Source organism: Crinia signifera, chromosome 11, assembly GCF_055691185.1.
Source record: "Crinia signifera chromosome 11, ASM5569118v1, whole genome shotgun sequence".
NCBI classification, from domain to species: domain Eukaryota; kingdom Metazoa; phylum Chordata; class Amphibia; order Anura; family Myobatrachidae; genus Crinia; species Crinia signifera.
In genome coordinates this window covers 60,051,447-60,070,971 of record NC_139227.1, presented here as the reverse complement: position 1 = coordinate 60,070,971, position 19,525 = coordinate 60,051,447, and the positions used below count along the sequence as shown (strand labels likewise).

Below are 19,525 nucleotides of genomic sequence, written 5' to 3'. Positions count from 1 at the left end.
AGCGCTTATAGGTGCTTATTTTTTTTAAGGACTACAAATATTTTAGTTCTTACAAACTTAGTTTTAATTGCGTACTGCAGACATTCGCAACTTTTGTCCTCAAGGCATACGAACAATCCAGCTTTCAGGTATATCCATGCTTGAGCATGGTTTATTTAGTACTTTAGTTAGTTTGATAGTTATCTCACTAACAGCTGTACTGTTACACTACTTTCACACAGCATTGCCGATAATCAGGATTTAGTACATAGATGTGACCCCTGTTTACTGCCAACTCTGTCTGCACTGAAGGCACGTGGAGGAGATGAGATTATCTGAGTGCTGACTCTTCCTATGCTGTGAGTGGGTTCTGGGTTGCAACGATCCAGTTTGCCCGTTCACAATTATTAGGAGTTTCTTATACAGTGCAGCAGGTTCTGTTATGCTTTACCATTGGAAAGAGGGATTGAACAAACTGGGTAGTTAAATACAGTCAAATTGATACACAAGGATAGGTATTTTGTATTGCATAATAATACACCAGATTGGCAATATACCGGTTAAGAGCTGCAGTGTGAAAGGTGCTAAACCCCTTTCACACTGCAGCTCTTAACCGGTATATTGCCGTTTTTTTTTGCCTTTTAAAACTGTTAGAGCTGCAGTGTGAAAGCACCAGTCTGCATTTACCGGTTACAAATAACCGGTATTTGCAAATGGGTAAAAAGCAGAGACCTACATGTTCAGAGCTGTTTTTTATGCAGTGTGAATGGCTCTGAACCGGTATATAAGACTCAGGCAGTAGTTATGAGAGCGCATTGCATATGTAATAGTTCCATTCCATATGCACTACGCTGTCTTATCCTGCATTCCATATGCACTAGGCTGTATTGTCCTGCTTTCACACTGCAAACCTGCTCGAGACCCGGTATTTATGTGCAGTGTGAAAGGAGTTTAAAATGGTAAAATACCGGGTCTCAAACTTTTAGGAAATGTGAAAGAAGCATTATATGGGTGGGAGAGCCACAGATGGCTAAATCAGCTTCTTCCCTTTAGCACAGGTATGGGAAATCCATCGGCCCTCCAGCTGTTGTTGAACTACACATCCCAGCATGTCTTGTTGGGATTTGCTATTTGGCCATGCTAAAACTCTTCCAGAAGATGTGGTGGTGGCAGACACAATAAATAAATTTAAATTAAGGTTGGACAAGCATCTACTGGATTAAAAAAATCCAGGTACAACTGATGTAAGTTTTCTTTCAACCTAAACTACTGTTACATCCTAAGCCACTTTGTATTAAGAAGCATTTTTCATACGGCTGACCAGCAGTGGGGTTGCTTGTATTCTGATGGAAATCAGGTAAGGTTACTACTCCTCCCCAGCCTAACCCACCTTGCAAATGTTCATCATTCTGGAGTAGGCATCCTCATTAATGTTGGGAGTTTGGTGCCTATCTCCTTGCAGAAGCTGGGATGCTAGTGTTTGTATTGTAAATGCTGGCATTCCTACTGTTGGGATGTTAAAAGCATCTTGTGCTGATCACCAAATGCTTGTGATAAGTCTGCATTTGACTAGCCACCCTGGTTTCAATAAAAGCAAACTCCATAATTCTGCATCCAAATTATCATTGTGACTTTTCTGTAAAGACTCGCCACATATGCTTCGGTAAAACATCAGCATAGTGTCCACCACTTAATCAGGTCCTTTGTGCTTCATCAGCATTGATGATTGCAATGGTATTATGGAGCCTACACATGGGGATCTAAATGTTGTGATTGATGCTACTTTGCTCAGCATGTAGAGCTGCACAGCGATGTGCCACTGCGCGATCTGTCAGGGCCTGTGCTCTCCGTGAGAACATTAGCCCTGACACTGGTGATAATGGATTTATCCAGCCTGCTGGATATTAATCGCAGAGACATGCATCCTACATACAGATCAAATGAAGTCACACATTAACCCCTTGAGTGGTGGCTTTTGCTGGGGCAGGACAAACCTACCAGGGCAGATTTGCCCTGCCCCAGCAAACCCTCCCCTGTCTGTCGTTCCCCCTCATCTCTGCTCCTGGGTACTGCCCCAGCCGGGATGCAGTCGAAATTCTGACACTTTGTCCCTCTGTGGGTATTCACGACACTCATAAAGGGAGAATAAATTAGGGCCGAGCGCAACGAGTCCGCAAGGGGGGGTGATCCACGTTCCCCAGCCGCCGTTCATAGCAGGTGGCAGGCTCTGGGATTTTCTGGGCGTCTTGGTCGCCCAAAATCCTGAGTGCCCTTGAGCTGCGTTGAACATCCCCGAGCCTGTTGTCTGCTAATTAGAACTAATGGCAGTGGAGAGGTGAGGGGGAGCGATGGGAAAGGAGAGGAGAGCGGCAACTGGGGGGTGTCCGAACAGGTGATGTGCCAGTAGTGCACACCTTCATCTTAGTGGTATGACCTGAAATTTTCTGCGGCAGCCCAGCTGAGCCTGGATAATTTCTGGGCATACCACTCAAGCGGTTAATGTTTGAGGGGGAGTCTTTAAACTGCTAAGTCATTAGGAGTCCCCTTCGGCCTTTAACCCACCATAGCACCAAACAATAGATTGCACCATCATCTATTTTTCCTCCGGGCATCTGATTGGTTTAGAGCAGTGGTTCCCAACCCTGGTCCTCAAGTACCCCCAACAGTGCATGTTTGTCAGGTCATCCAGCAGGTGCACTCATTATTCAGACACAGTTTAAAAGATCCACAGGTGGAGCTAATTATGTCACTTGTGATTCTGGGAGGAGACCTGCAAAACATGCACTGTTGGGGGAACTTGAGGACCAGGGTTGGGAATCACTGGTTTAGAGGATTGAGCCAGGGCAGTGGTTCCCAAATTTTTTGGAATCACAACGCTGCATAGTATGAGAATTGTATCCATGGGACCCCTAGGCCAAAAGTTTTATTAAAAAATAAAATATGAATTAAATTGGTCATCTTCAAGTTTAATTAAGTGGTGGGGGACAGGATTTGCTTCAGTTTGTACACATTTTATGGTAGCCACAAGCACTGATTTTGCCTGTTATATTGACCATAATTAATTTGAGTTGGTCCTGGACCACTAACCCGAGGCACCCCAGGGTACCATGGAACACAGTTTCGGAACCAATGAGCTAGGGGATTAGTATCCTCCCATTTTCAGCTGCAGGCAGACACCATAAATGACTAAACTCTGGAAAGAAAATCCAATAGTGGCCTATGGCCTACTGTATCGGAGATTTGTGATCATTTAAGAGGGATCATATTGATCCCTTCCCATCTACCTCTTAAGCTGTGTACACACGGGGGAGATATATTGCTCAGCAATATATTGCTCAGTGTCTCTTGTTCATCAGTGACCAGAGATGGTCGCTGATGAACAGGAGACTCTGCCGGGGGAAAAGACAGGGAAACAGATGATCGCAGGAGCAAGCTCCTGGACTTGCAGCTTACCGAGTCAACCAGAATCAGGCCCATTATGTGTTACTCTCTGGGTAGAGAGTAATATCATGTTTGGCGCAATATGCTCTTCTAAGTTCGTTCTTTGTAGTGTCAGTGATTGCACCTCCCAACTTTTGAATTAGTGGATGCAGGACTTGCCTCACCCTGCGCCCAAAAAAAGATGTGGGACTGTGTGTGCAAGGTGCGGGGCCATGATGTGGAGGGTGCGGGGCTGAGCGCAGTGACACAGTCATCAGAGCAGGGCAAATGGGTTCTGAATCTGGGTCCAACATGAGGTTATCCCATTTTCAAATTTTCAGTTCCAATACGGTGGTTCTGGTTGATAGATCTATAGTGTATAGATAGACAGTCAATAGGTCTACCCCAGGGCCGGTGCCACCACTAGGAAGCCTTAGGCAGCTGTCTAGGGGTGACAAACTTAAAGGGCGGTGTCACGGACCCACTGGTCGACTGTTCAGATACGTCAATCTGAGCAGCTCCGGCCGTGACTGGGGTTCACTTTGGACACACGAGTCCCCTCTATGAGGTACACTGCCACCAGCAAAGCCTGATTTTAGCAATTTGAAACTATGCAATGCAATATAAAAATTATAATGTTGTAGCGTTCTCTTCTTTGGCTAACAGGTCCTAAGAACACAAAATCAGAACTGGGAATTTGTATTATTTATTCCTAGAAATACTACAGACCTTTAAGTGATAAAAATGGTTACAATATATTACAATGATTTTAAAACACACAAGAGAAATGCAATTCAGAAATAAAAGGGAATTAAAAAATGACAGAACTGTATCTTACACCCAAGTATTCATTCTGTAGTGGGGGGGGGGGGGGGGGGGGTGTCTCCACATGAAATCAAACGGGTTGCTTCCAGCCAGCTTGCTGTTCCCCCAATAAGTACCACTCAAATATTGACAAGAGAAACAGTTATACCTGCAGGATCCCTCATCCCTCCCACCCTTAGGATTTTTACCATTTCCTTGCCGGTCACTAGGGAATGTCTCTGGATGAATGAAGAATTGGTCCACTGCTTTGAAGTGGTTTGGTACACATTTCACAAGTGATAAGAGATTATAGTGGAGGGGTGGAGCAACTTTGGCCTGTTGCCTTTATGATTGGTCTCAGATCTTATCTGATTCTACAGATGGTTACTCTGAGGGAATAGAGACCCCAACCTCCCAGGGTCACCAACAGTTTACACTCATAATACAAGACATGCCCTGATCTCACACATAATAACAGGAGGCATGCTTTTACAAACATTACCAGAAATACATTGATCTCACACATAATAATAACAGGAGGTATGCTTTATTCGGCCTATCACCTGATCTGATCGTTACAGGCGGTTCTAGTGCAACAACAAAAAATGAAGCCTATGATAGGATGTGTTCTGTGCTCAACGTGAAAGATATGAAGTGCCCACTCTGTGCTCACTGTGAGGGATATGAGGTGCCCACTCTGTGCTCACTGTGAGGGGTATGAGGTGCCCACTCTGCTCACTGTGAGGGGTATGAGGTGCCCACTCTGTACTTACTCTGTGTTATATGTCCTTTCCTGTGGCCTGTCCCTGCCGCCCCTTCCTGCGTTGCTCGCTCATCTTTCCTTGACCTGATGACCCAGGAGAAGATCCACTCCCTCTGCCTACATCACAAGCCAATGAGAAGTCTGAGGAGTAGGCAGCACATTTCCCCAGGGGCGGCAAGGGCTTTTGCTACCACGCATTAGCTGATCTGCCCCTACCCAGCCAACCCTGACCAGCGGCAGTAATGAAATCACATCTCCTCACATGTGCCTGATGCTGGAGAAATCATTCGATGGTTGCCGACCATCAAATTATTTTTCCAGGGCTCGCAAATATAATCCAGTGGAAACTGACTTATATTTGTGGCCTTTGGTCCGAAGACAGGGCGGGCAGCTGACATCATGTGACGTCAGCCGCCAGCCCCTGGCACACCGTGTCACTCCCACGTTTGCATGGGAATGCCCATGAAATGCTGGGCATTCCCATGCCAGAGCGCCGCCACCACCCGCCCCCATTCAGCCGCCGCCCCTTTGTGAACGCCATGCCGATAGTGCAGGTCGGGGAGGGTGCACGCACAGAAGCCCTGCAAATGCGCATAGCTGATTATGTGCATGCGTAAGGCCCAACACGTGGTGGCCCGAATGGATATGAATCAGGGCAATTATATATATCTGTAGGTTGGGGCTGAGGACAGGGCTCATATCTCCAGAAACGTTCCCCGTGGATACCCAATACAAGTTTGGTTGCTTCATCATCGTCTTCTGAGTGCCGTTTCTTCCCTTTGGAATTGCATGTGTATATATATATATATATATATATATATATACACATATATATATACACACACACACATATGCAGTGGTCGAGAAGGGCCGGTATGTGACAGTATGGCATACCGGCACTTTCCACTGACCTGGAAAGTTGTGCTGTGTACTGCTGCACTTACAGGATGCTGCTCTTGGGTGCCGCTGCCACTGATGACCCACCGGGCACCACCACTGAACTCCCTGCTGGACCTCTGGAAGGTTTTCAAAGTGAATAGCCTGCTATAATGCTTCACTGTCCCTGTGTCCCTGCATCACCCCACACTCTCTGTCCCTGCCGTGTGGCATAATTTGTGTGCCATAATGTGAATTTTGGCTTATTCCATGTGGTATAATGTTAAAATTGGCTCAATCCAGGTAGCATAATGTACATTTTGGCTCAATCTGGGTGGCATATAGTCAGTTTTGGCTCAATCTGGGTGGCATAATATACATTTTGGCATAATGTGTATAAGGGGTATATGGTGTGGGGGAGGGGGTAAGGCACTTAGAAGGGGTGGTTAGGGCAAGGCTGCAGGGTATGGCTAGGGGTTAAGGCAACAGGGTACGGGGGTTAGGGTAAGGCTGTGTGTGTGTGGGGGATTTAGGGTTAAACTGCTGTTGCCCATGCCCAACATCACAATCTAGGTGACTCAGAAGAGAGGAGCCTTCCAAATGAGGATTAGTTCTTTGCTCACAACATTTATTCATTCTCTACCTCTCTCCTTATCCCTTCTCTCTCTCTCTCAAACCCACTCCCTCTCTCTTTCAAACCCACCCTCTCCTCTCACCCTCAATCTCTCCCTTTTCCTCTCTGCCTCTCTTTCACCATCTCCTCCAAGGCAGATCAACAGAATGCAAAAGCTCGAAAGGAGGAGCTTCTAAAGCCCATAGAACCAAAGACATCCTATGGAGCTACCGGAGGTGAAAATGGTGGTTTAATATGAATAAACCCCTGAAGGAAGGTCCAAATATCTGGGAGTAAGCCAACTTCCTACGAAAAAGGATTGACATGGCCTAAATCTGAAACTTCAAAGAGGAAAACATGCATGCAAGCATGCGTCCAACCCCCTGTGCAGAAAAGACAATACCTGAGAAAGTCTGTATATTCTGGGATTGAAAGCTTTGGAGGAACACAAGGAAAAATAAGTCCTACAAATTCTGTAATACGCACTCGCCGAGGAAGGCTTACGGGCCTGGAGTATAGTACGAATGACCGTGGAAGGGAAGCCCCTGCTCTCAAGAGTGAAGTCTCAATAGCCACCCCATCAAAGCAAGATGGGACAGACCTGGGCCCTGACTGAGGAGAACTGTTCACAGCGGGAGCCTGATGTGAGGTTCCACAGAGAGACGCAGGAACAGATGCGTGGAACAGGGAGAACAGGGAGATCAGCCGAATGGGCCACGGAACCAATCGAGCATCCACCATGCATGCTCTGGGATCCCTGGTTCTGGACCCATAAAGAGGGACCTTGAATTTGTGGCGAGACACCATCAGGCCACTTCTGGCATGCCCCACCGACGAGTCAGCTTCTGGAATACCTCTGGATAAAGGGACCACTGTTCTGCTGCTTCGGAAGTCCACCTCCCAATAGAGAACACCCAGGATAAAGATTGCAGATAAGGCTGGAATGTTCTTTTCTGCCCACCGTGAACGCATTGTCTGACTGGACCTGAACAGGATAGTCCTGAAGCAAAGGACTCACCTGACATAGGGCATTGTATACCACTATCAATTCCAACAGATTGATTGGAAGTCGGCTCTCTTGCAGAGACCAAAGACCCTGAAAGGACTGATGTCATGTAACCGCTTCCCACCTGCGCAAGCTGGCATCCGTGCTGAGAAGTATCCACAAGGGACGCCCGTTCTGTAGGCTCTGATGCAGAAGCCACAACAAGAGAGAAAGGCGAACCGCAGTGGACAGAATGATGAACTGGGAACAAATTCTGTTGTGAAACCCCATCCATTTCACTAAAATCTACCTCTAGAGAGGTCGAGAGTGGAATTGTGCATACTTCATCATGGCGAACACAAAGACCATCGTCCCCAAGGCCTTCATGTACGAATGCACCGGTACCCTCCTGGGAGAGAGCAGGTCCCGGGTCCAGGACTGAATGTTCCTGCATCTGTCCTCCGGCAGAAAAACCCTCTAACGAACCATCTGAAACAGTGCCACAATTTTGTTCAAATGCTCCTGAAGCACCTGCGGTGCTCAGACGCTGCTTGACATTTGGCTGCGTATGTGCAGTCTAATCCCAAAATCTCGGGATTCGAAACTCCAATCCCGGAAATTTTGGGGCCAAATAAATCCCAGGATTGGCCACCCTAGTACTGGTGGCTGATGCTGTGCTGGGTGGTGGGCGCTATGCTTTGGAGGTGTTGCTGGGCCAGAGGTAGAATAGAACAAGTGGTGGTGTAGCTGATGCATTAAACTGGTACCCACCGCAAAGACGGGGCCCACAGCGGATGGCAGTATAATAGCACTAAGCTTGGTGGTGGAATTATCTTCTAGGGGGCAGCATAGGGCATTACATTTGCAAAGGCCTGAGAGAGCAGATTTTTTTGGTACTTATGTAGTATCTGGGCTGCCGATTTTGTGATTGTATGCCTTACCTTAACCCCTTCACGACATATGACGTATATATACGTCATATGTCGGTTGCGGGGGAATCAAGCCAGCTCACGGAGTGAGCTGGCTTGAAAGAGAGCAGGTAATGGCTGTATATTACAGCCAGGTCCCTGCTCTCACGGCCACGAGCGGCGAGTTCGCCGATCGTGGCCGTTTAACCCTTTAAGCACCGTGGGCAAAGCGCCCGCAGTGCTTAAATAGCTGATCGGAGGGGGGGCGCCCCCCTCCGGCGCCGATCGGGGCCCCCCGCAGCGAGATCGGAGGGTGCCGATCGGTTGCCATGGTAGCCAGGGGTCTAGGCCGTGTATGCATACCTATTACATCCTGCCTCAGGCAGGATGTAATAGGAAGTGCATAAAATCACTACGTTCAGCCATAGAGCTCTATGGCTGAACCTAGTACAGGCGATCGCGCCCCCTAGTGGTCAAGTACACTAGGGGGCCTTGTAGTAAAAGTAAAAAAAAAAAAAAAAAAGTTTAAAAATAAAAAAAAAATAAAAAAATATTAAAAGTTCAAATCACCCCCCTTTCCCCATTTCCCAAATAAAAATAAATAAAAAATAAAAAAATAAACATATTTGGTATCGCCGCGTTCCTAAAAGTCCGATCTATTAAAATATAACATTAGTTATCCCGCACGGTTAAAGGCGTAAACGGAAAATAATCCCCAACGCCAAAACTACGTTTTTTGGTCGCATCGCCTACCCAAAAAAAAATAGCTAAAAGAGATCAGAAAGTCGCCCATATCCCATAATGGTATTAATTAAAAAGTACACTTCAGCCCGCAAAAAATGAGCCCTCACCCAGGTCCGTAGGTGGAAAAATAAAAAAGTTATAAGCCGCAGAACATGGCGACGCGACGCAAATTCGAAAAACCGTAACATATTCTATTTTTTTTTTTAGTCGTAAAACGTAACGAAAACTATATAAGTTTGGTATCACCGGAATCGTAACGACCCATAGAATAAAGATAACCCATCATTTTAAACGAACTATGAACTCCAAAAAATCCGTAACCAGCGCAAAATTGTGGAATTGCGTTTTTTTTTCTTTTTACCCCACATTGAATTATTTCCTGATTCCCCAGAATATTATACGGTATAGTAAATGGTACCATTACAAAGTACAACTTGTCCCGCAAAAAAAAAGCCCTCATGTGTCTATATAGCCGGAAAATTAAAAAAGTTACGCTTATTTGAACGCAAGGAGAAAAAAAAAAAAAAAATTACCTTAAAAGGCAATGTCGTGAAGGGGTTAAGGCATACAATCAGATGCGATTCGATGCGATTTTGCATAGGATTCAATGTTAAGAAGGTCCTGTTCATTTCCCCACTATCCAAGTGGGCATAGAGTTGATTTTATATAGCGTGGCGAGCGCAGCGAGCCACCGAGCCCGAAGCGCGGCGAGCCCCGCGAGGGGACGCATATTTCTTAAAAAGTATTCTGTGTCCCCTCGCGGGGCTCGCTACACTCGCCACGCTTCGGGCTCGGTGGCTCGCTACGCTATCCAACTCCATGCCCACTTGGATAGTGGGGAAAGGAAAAGGACCCCTTTTTCCCATTGAATTCTATGTTAAAATGGACTCAGACCATTTTAACATTGAATCCTATGGAAAAATCTTGACCATCGCATCGCATACGATTTGGTCGCATGCGATGCGATCCGATTTCTAAATCGGACGCCCAGATACTACATAAGTACCATTTTTTTTTGGGAGGGGGGGGGGGTTTTGCTAAAGATCTGCCTAGGGCAGTGGTTCCCAAACTTTTTGAATCACGGCACCCTAGAGTATCAGAATATTTTTCAGGGCACCCCTAGGCCAAAATTTTGTTACCATAAATTAAAAAAGTAATTCAAGTTGTGCTTAAATGTCATCCTTAGGTCCAGTTATATGGTGAAGAAAATTATTCACTTCTGTTTATCCACATATTTTATCATTGAAAGCCACAAGCACTAATTTTACCTATTACATTGATCATAAATAATTTGAATTGGTTCTGGACCAACAACCTGAGGCACCCCTGCAAGTGCTCCGAGGCACCCCAGGGAGCCTAGGCACACATTTAGGGAACCACTGGCCTAGGGTGCTGAGAAGCCTTGGTCTGCCCCAACAGGTCGACAGTGTGAAAAGGTTGACATGAAAAATGTGGACATTAAATTGGTCTACAGTGTCAAAAGGTAGATAAATGACAAGGTTAACATAATTTTTTCATGAATTTAATAAAAAAAAACAGGTTTGTTCTAAATTCACCATCCATGTTGGCATAGAGGGAGACTATAATAACATGCCAAGTGTAATGAGGCACCGAGCACGAAGCATAGCCAGGGAAGTGAGGGTACACCTTACTTTCATGGTGGCAGCTGGCCGCCCGCTCCTTCCGGGTCCACGTCCCCTTGTGCTTGCCACACTTTATAAAATCAACTCCACACCGACGTGGATAGTTCATACCCCCACTCTCCACGTAGGCGTGGAGTTGTATTTATAAAGTGTGGTGAGCCTGAAGCGTGGGCGAGCGGACACGGACCCGGAAGGAGCGGGGGCAGCTGCAGCCGTGAAAGTACACAAGTACCCAAAATAAACTCTTATGTTGACCTTTTCATGTTTCTATATTTTGACCCTGTTGACTTATTGCATGTCGACCTTTTGGGGTAGACTTATTGACTGTCTATCTAGACACTGCCTATCTAACCACACCTCAACATGGGATATTGGTATAAAAGCCATATTAGTCATTTATGGAGTAATATCATTCTTTTTTACAAACCTACTGTATCTTATGTTGTGAAAAGAGTTTTTTTGGTTTTACATGCTTACTACCTCCAGGAGCGCTGACAGCTCTGCCATATGCTAGTGTCACCCCTCTGTTGATTTCAGGTATCAAATTTGTGGCCCAAGACTCGTTAACCCTTGTAAAACTACAGCTACTTATTCAAAATGATACATGATAAAATGGTGAATGTGCCCACTTTGCCCAGATTTATCATGGCCAAACCAGCGTTGGGCCAGGCAAAATACACTTGGGCTATATGCTAGTGTCACCCCTCTCTTGATTTCAGGTGTCAAATTTGTGGCCCAAGACTTGTTAACCCTTGCAAAATTACAGCTACTTATTCAAAATGAGATATTATCATGTCTAAGTGCCCATTTTGAGAGTGTATTTCATGCCCAAATCAGCATTGGGCCAGGCCAAATACACTTGGGTCATCTGTAAGGGACACCCCTCTGTTGATTTCAGGTGTAAATTTTGTGGCCCAAGACTTGTTAACCCTTGCAAAACCGTAAATTCAAAATGATAAAATGGTCCATGTGCCCACTTTGCCCATGTATTTCATGCCCAAACCAGCGTTGGGCCAGGCAAAATACACTTGGGTTATATGTAAGTGACTCCCCTCTGTTGATTTCAGGTGTCAAATTTGTGGCCCAAGACTCGTTAACCCTTGTAAACTACAGCTACTTATTCAAAATGATACATGATAAAATGGTGAATGTGCCCACTTTGCCCATGTATTTCATGCCCAAACCAGCGTTGGGCCAGGCAAAATACACTTGGGTTGTATGTAAGTGACTCCCCTCTGTTGATTTCAGGTGTAAATTTTGTGGCCCAAGACTTGTTAACCCTTGCAAAACCGTAAATTCAAAATGATAAAATGGTCCATGTGCCCACTTTGCCCATGTATTTCATGCCCAAACCAGCGTTGGGCCAGGCAAAATACACTTGGGTTATATGTAAGTGACTCCCCTCTGTTGATTTCAGGTGTCAAATTTGTGGCCCAAGACTCGTTAACCCTTGTAAACTACAGCTACTTATTCAAAATGATACATGATAAAATGGTGAATGTGCCCACTTTGCCCAGATTTTTCATGTCCAAACCAGAGTTGGGCCAGGCAAAATACACTTGGGCTATATGCTCGTGTCACCCCTCTCTTGATTTCAGGTGTCAAATTTGTGGCCCAAGTCTTGTTAACCCTTGCAAAATTACAGCTACTTATTTAAAATGAGACATTATCATGTCTATGTGCCCATTTTGCCCGTGTATTTCATGCCCAAATCAGCGTTGGGCAAGGCCAAATACACTTGGGTAATCTGTAAGGGACACCCCTCTGTTGATAACAGGTCTTGGGCCACAAAATTTACGGTACTTGTTTCCTATCTGGGCGCCCACTAAGTTAATTGCGCACCATGCTATTCTCCGTAGTGAAATCTGATCGCATCGCATCGTACACATACACGATATTGAACGATGCGATGCGATGCGATCCGATTCGATTTCCCATAGGAAACAATGTTAAATGGATCAATTTACCCAAATCAGCATAGGGAAGAATGGTAAATGGGCCAGAAACCCCCAAAAAACCCACAGAGCAGTGGAATGTCCCCCCAAAAGTAGTTGACGCCACCCCGCCATCAACGTGAACCCGAAGCGTGGCGAGCGCAGCGAGCCCGCGAGGGGCGGCGGTACGCGTCCTCCGACCTTTTCATGCCCTACTATCCACTAGGGCGTGGAGTGAGAATAGAATAGTGTGGCGAGCGCAGCGAGCCACCGAGCCCGAAGCGTGGCGAGCGCAGCGAGCCCCGCGAGGGGACGCGGATACCTTCACAGGTAAACGCGTCCCTTCGCGGGCTTCCCAGGTGTCCGCGTCGCCATGGACACCTGGGAAGCCCGCGAGGGGACGCGTATAACTGTGAAGGTATCCGCGTCCCCTCGCGGGGCTCGCTGCGCTCGCCACGCTTCGGGCTCGGTGGCTCGCTGCGCTCGCCACACTATTCTATTCTCACTCCACGCCCTAGTGGATAGTAGGGCATGAAAAGGTCGGAGGACGCGTACCGCCGCCCCTCGCGGGCTCGCTGCGCTCGCCACGCTTCGGGTTCACGTTGATGGCGGGGTGGCGTCAACTACTTTTGGGGGGACATTTCAATGTTCAGGGGTGTTTTTGGCCCATTTACTATTGTTCCTATTATAATTTGGCTAAATTGAGCCATTTCACATTGTTTCCTATGGGAAATCGGATCGCATCGCATCGCATCGCATCGTTCAATATCGTGTATGTGTACGATGCGATGCGATCCGATTTCAGTACGGTGCCGTACGTAGAAAACCTGGGCGCCCAGATAGGAAACAAGTACCAAATTTACACCTGAAAACTCTTGCAAAACCGTAGTTAATTCAAAATGATAAAATGGTCCATGTGCCCACTTTGCCCATGTATTTCATGCACAAACCAGCATTGGGCCAGGCAAAATACACTTGGGTCATATGTAAGTGACTCCCCTCTGTTTATTTCAGGTGTCAAATTTGTGGCCCAAGACTCGTTAACCCTTGTAAAACTGCAGCTACTTATTCAAAATCATTAAATATGGTGCATGTGCCCACTTTGCCAGCATATTTCATGCCCAAATTAATGTTGGACCAGGCAAAATACACTTGGGTCACATGTAAGTGGCCCCCCTCTGATGATTTCAGGTGTCAAATTTGTGTCCCAATACTCATTAACCCTTGCAAAAGTGAATTTTCTGAATAAGAATCGGGAACTTGAATAAGAAGCTGGAGCTTGAATAAGAAGTGAATAAGAAGCTGTCCGAATAAGAAGCTAACTTCAGCCTCATAGTATTGTGTCCCTCCTGGAGAGGGTCATTGGGAGGTATGGGGCCTTTAGCTATATAACCCTGGAATTGCCTTTAACGTGGTGAGCATTGCTTCCTCATACTACTGGGGTTGCTTTATTCTAATCTGTGTGGATTTTTATGTTTGCGTGGGGCTTTTGCCAAAAATGTGCCGGTCTTCTACCATCAGCCGTTTGCATAGATGTTTTTTTTTTTTTTTTTTGTAGTGTATGTAACTAGGAGCTGGAATCCAGCTTCTGCTTAACCACTTACAATTGGTGAGGCATGTTGTAATGTGGACAGGATCACGCCTGCTACTTCTTCTGCACCTACTATTACATGTCCATCTCTGCAACTGTCAGCAGCCCCATCCCCCGGAATCCTGTGAAAACTTAACCTTTAGTGCTCGAGTCCGTCCCCGTCAGTGTTATCATGATGAGAGGACCATGTCCTGGGATATGTATGCATAATATAGTTAGTGAGGAATGGAACCGAAACCAACCTGTTCCGTGCAGAATAGCAGAGAACCGGAGATGCCACTGCACCTGGCAATCCCCCGGAGCTGGTCCGGTTCCTGCTTTTACCTAATCCCGTGGGGATTCAAATTGTATGAGGTCCCATTCAAAGCTGCAAAAAACTAAAAGACCATAATTCCACCCGGCCGAGAAGTAGTTAATATAATTAACTTTTGAATATAGGAAGTGCTGGGGGTGTGACCATGCAGCCTTATTTCGCTGTCTGGACTCACTGCTTCCGGGTTATGACGTCATTCGTGAAACAGGTCGGGTGAAGCTGAGAGTCAGGAGATCAGCATGGAGCTGCCAGTGGATAATGTGGTGTCCTGCAAGGTGATTATGTGTACCTCTGGCATTGCTTGTAATGTTGCCAGGAGGTGGATTTTGTGTTATTTGTATTATTATTGTTAATATGCCTCGTTAGGACGGAGTTTTGGCTGAAACTGTTTAAGCTGGGCACAGTGCACACAGTAGGGTTCTAGCAAACAAAATGTGTGATATTATTGTGCATATTGTCTAGTTTGTAACTACTATATTGTTAACGATGCGTTCTTCCACGTGTCATTAATAATTTCCACTGTCATATGAACATGCAGTCAGATTCGACTATATCGTCAGCGACTGTATATTTGCCAAGGAACAAGGTGACCTCACTGAACGCTATCGTTTAGCGCAAGATTTTTAAGTTGCACTCCGATCTGGTTAACGTTGTCAGCTCTGCCTTAAATCCCTCTGTGTGTACTCATGAGCAGGACCCTCCTACCTCATGTGTTGAAGGGCCCTGTTACTCCCCTAATCCCTCTTAGCCATAAGGCCGAAGAGGGGAAATAAGGATCGGTGGGTCCTTTTCGCCGAAGCTAAGAGAGACCCTATTTCCTCAACCCCTGGAAGGGTTAGGATGGGGGTTCCTCCACACCAAAGTTTGGAGACACCCTCAGTAGGCTTACCTCTGCCTTGTGGCTCGGGGTCGCCCTCAGGGGACCGCAGCTCTCCCCAAAAGGATGACAGCTTTGCTACATTGGGGAGTGGATAGCCCATAAATGTCATACACACAGAAGGCCGGGGTGGGGGTGTGAAAAATTGTCCTACCCCAGCCAAAAGGCCTGGGGTAAGGACGTGCAATGCTACCTAGGGCACTTTCAAACCCCTAGCATGGGAATGGGTACTCCACTGGGCTTTTTCATTGACTCCCTTGAGGGTTGAGGGCCCCGTCGGAAGAACAATCCACTCAGTCCCAGTGTTTCTCGCATCCAGAGGTTAAGGTTCTAAGCCGGCTTTTCGCTGACTCCCCAGAAGAGGCTATGAACCTCTGGATTGGGAGCAATCTACTCAGTCCCAGCGTTTCTCCGCTCCTTGGGAATGGATACTAAACTGAGCCTTTCGCTGTCTCATCCTTCAGGAGCTACAAATCCAATCAAGAGTGCCACCTACTGGGCCCAGTGTTTCTCCCATCCCCTTACCAGTGGAATTATGGCACTAGAACTGCCCCACCATCTGGCAGGGGTGAAGTTACTCAGCCCGACTTTTTCCTTCTCCCAGGCATGAGGGGTCCCATACCCTTCACCCATTAGAGCAGTTACTCAGTCAAGCCTTTCTCTGTTTTTCTGCCTGGGGATAGTCCATACCCACTGATAAGAACAGATACTATGCTTGATCTTAGCTAAAAGGCAGAGAAGCGCCGTTGCTCACCTAACTTGGACTAGTAACACACAGTCATGTGATCACGTGGCCATTTGTGTGGTATGAAAGTCCCCCCTGCCTGCTTTTGCTCCACCCAGTAGATCAGTGGGAATAGTCTATTCAGGGAAACATCTGCTACATTTGCATCCTGAAAGCAGCTTTAAATCAAGTCCAAACAAAAGAAAAAGGGGAGTATCCTCGCAGGGAAGCCTAAAGCTGCTTTCAGGATGCAAATGTAGCTGATGCAAACATGTCCATGTAGGAGATGCAGTCAGCATCCCAGTGGTTAGGATGGCAGCATTTAGTACAGTCATGGACAAAAGTTTTGAGAATCACACTAATATACATTTTCACAAAGTTTGCTGCCTCAGTTTTTATGATGGCAATTTGCATATACTGCAGAATGCTGTGAAAATCAGATTGCTGGACATAAGCAAGTTGATTGACAGAAAGACATTGCTTGTGGGCGTCACCCCGCAGTTTACTGGGAGTGTCAATAAATATGCTTAGAAGAGAAAAAGATAACTTTTTTTTCTTTTCTTTTTTTTTTAGGGGCACTAACTTGTTCTGTTTAAAATGATTTAATTTTTAATGATATGTATTAAAAGATAATCCAATGCACTGTACAGCAATGTGATGACCTAGGGGCCAACGATTGTAGAGAAAGGGAGAGACCATACACAATGAGAGAGAAAAATAAAGTATTGTGAGTCAGTGTGAATGTGAGAAGGGTACAAATAAATTCCTTTATGGGAACAATAACTCTACTTGAATGTGTCAGCCTGTGGCCGCCTTTTCACATAAAGTATATCTACAGCCTTACGGTGAAATACTATAGCAATGGAACAAAATTGGTGCACTCTTAAAAGTGGTGAATGTTTCAGCTATTTATGGTGAATTGTTCCCATTTGTGGTCCTCCACAGAACCCCTTGGGCAATTGATTGTTTAAGCTGAGTTTTTATTAATTGCGTGATTGTGAAAAACTTTTCTTATATAAATATGGTGTATCACCATTAGTTACTAATAAATGAACAAATAAATAGTGAGTGTCGAAAATAACGTTTTTGAGTGGTGTCAGCCACTTGCGGAAGACCCCAATATCATTTGTTACTTATATGCTTAATTGTATTATGCACAACAAAATTGATCTGAGCAGATAGAGTAACTGAAAAAAGTATGCACCCCTAGAGTCCTAACTGATCCCTGTTTGTTCATGTGCCTCTTGGGCAGTGAACGAACCAAACAGTGTACAGATTAAGGGGCTACTAATGTGGGGGCAACTGAAGAAAGGTAACTGGGATCTGCTTTTGGGGCTCAGCTCCTGGATCACCCCTGTTGGAATCCCAGCGCAGGGGGTCACTCTCTGGCTGGCCGCAATGAGAGTCCCTTAGAGAGAGTAAATGGATAGTAGTGACAGAAATTTCAGCGTCAAATGCAAATTCTGCAGTAATAACAAATCTTTTACTAAATATAAATTGTGTCCAGATAAATATAAGTGTGAACTGGTTTTATCGCACATCATATCACTGTTGCTAAAGGCCCCCATACACTGTGCGATTTTGGGCCGATTTCATCCGATTTCGGCACTTTGTGCCGATAACCGGGTGAAATCGGCCCAAAATCGCAGGACTGTGACATCTGATCCGATGCGCGGTCCCGTGCGCATCGGATCGGATCAGGGAGGTCGGACGGTCAGTACATACGATCACGTCAGACCTCCCTGTTAGCTGGCGGCGCCGGTGAGTGCTGACCTGGGGGCGGTGTGGTCAGCAGCAGGGCTCATCAGGGGGACGCCGGAGCGGGCAGCGGGTCCTGACGCTGTAACTAGCCGGCGGCGCCTGTGTGTGATGATCTGGCCGGGCGCTGTGATCATTCACATATATCATTCAGCAACGCTGCGGGACGGACGGGGCCGGGCAGTGGCGGGTATTATATTTTTAAAACACCTGTCAAATGACTAGCCGTTCTCTGATTGGCTGAGAGCTCTCAGCCAATGACTGACCGTTGGCTGAGAGCTCTCAGCCAATTAGAGAACGGCTTGTCATTTGACAGGTGTTTTAAAAATATAATACCCGCCACTGCCCAGCCCCGTCCGTCCCGCAGCGTTGCTGAATGATATATGTGAATGATCACAGCGCTCGGCCAGATCATCACACACAGGCGCCGCCAGCTAGTTACAGTGTCAGGACCCGCTGCCCGCTCCGGCGTCCCCCTGATGAGCCCTGCTGCTGACCACACCGCCCCCAGGTCAGCACTCAGTACCCCCGCTGCCCGCCCCACTGCTGCCCCTGATCACCACCGGCCCCCCTGCCCCTCACCGCCCGCTGCAGCTCCCCGTACATGTGATAAATTGCAAGCGATTTATCACATGTAAAATTTGGCTCATCAAGTGCCAAATTGTATGTGAGCCTCCCGGGGAGCTGCCAGGCGGCTCACAGGAGTATTGGGTCCGACTTGTCCTAAGGACAAGTCGGCCTAATGTATGTGTTTGGAGACCTCTAAAGGCCCCCAATGTCAACAGGGACAAAAGATAACACACACACTCACATAACCAGCGCTGCTTCCCCCCCTTTCTTTTTTGTAAGGGACAAAAGATAGCAGCAACTGAAATTTTCTGTATCTAATCTGCAAGCACAGTTCATCTGACCCAAATAAGAGAAGAAAACTTATGCTAACACGTAATTCCTATGCCAGTCACAGATTCTACAATATTGAACACTTATAAACTCTCTCAAACCAAGTTACATTTGGGTGGATATGAGTAAATGTTAATGTTAACAAAGATACCTGTCTGTATCGCCAGGGAATCTACAAACACAATTGTTTGGACAAAATGTATCAACCAAAATGCTACTTATCCTCCCGAGGTATGCTCAGATGTGCATATGTATCACAGGGGTCCCCTCAGTGGCCGCCATACCACCTCTCTGGATGCGCGTTTCGCCGTGAAAAACAGGCTTGTTCACCAGTGTGATCGTTTGTAAAAGTGTGCACTTTATGTACCCGTGCTTAGAATCAGCTGTAGTAATTGTGGCCATTCCTCCGTTCATACTAAGACATGATAGGTCACTCTCTGTAAGGTATCCTCCCTCCATATGTAATGTCCAATGAATGACGGGCTGGAGTCACTTCCCTATACGTAGTCATGTGGTGACGCACTATGCTTATGCCGCCACACGTTAGGGGAATCCCGTCTGTGACGTAACCAACCAAATGAATACGAGGCATGTATATATTACAAACACGCGTGCGGTTCAAAACGATAATGAGGCTTGGTCCACGCTCCCGACATAGGCGCGAAATACGAAAATGAGTGATATTTAAACCCG

General features: G+C 46.4%; 1 protein-coding gene across 1 annotated transcript in view; it reads left to right on the top strand.

The window, feature by feature from the left end:
- The first annotated feature begins 14,740 nt into the window (after positions 1 to 14,740).
- Positions 14,741 to 19,525, top strand: part of CCS (copper chaperone for superoxide dismutase) — a 125,232-nt gene continuing 120,447 nt past the window's right edge. The window contains exon 1 of the mRNA XM_083165191.1: positions 14,741 to 14,848. Coding sequence (XP_083021317.1) covers positions 14,813 to 14,848 — 36 coding nt within the window. The 5' untranslated portion in view covers positions 14,741 to 14,812. The remainder of the gene's footprint in view (positions 14,849 to 19,525) is intronic.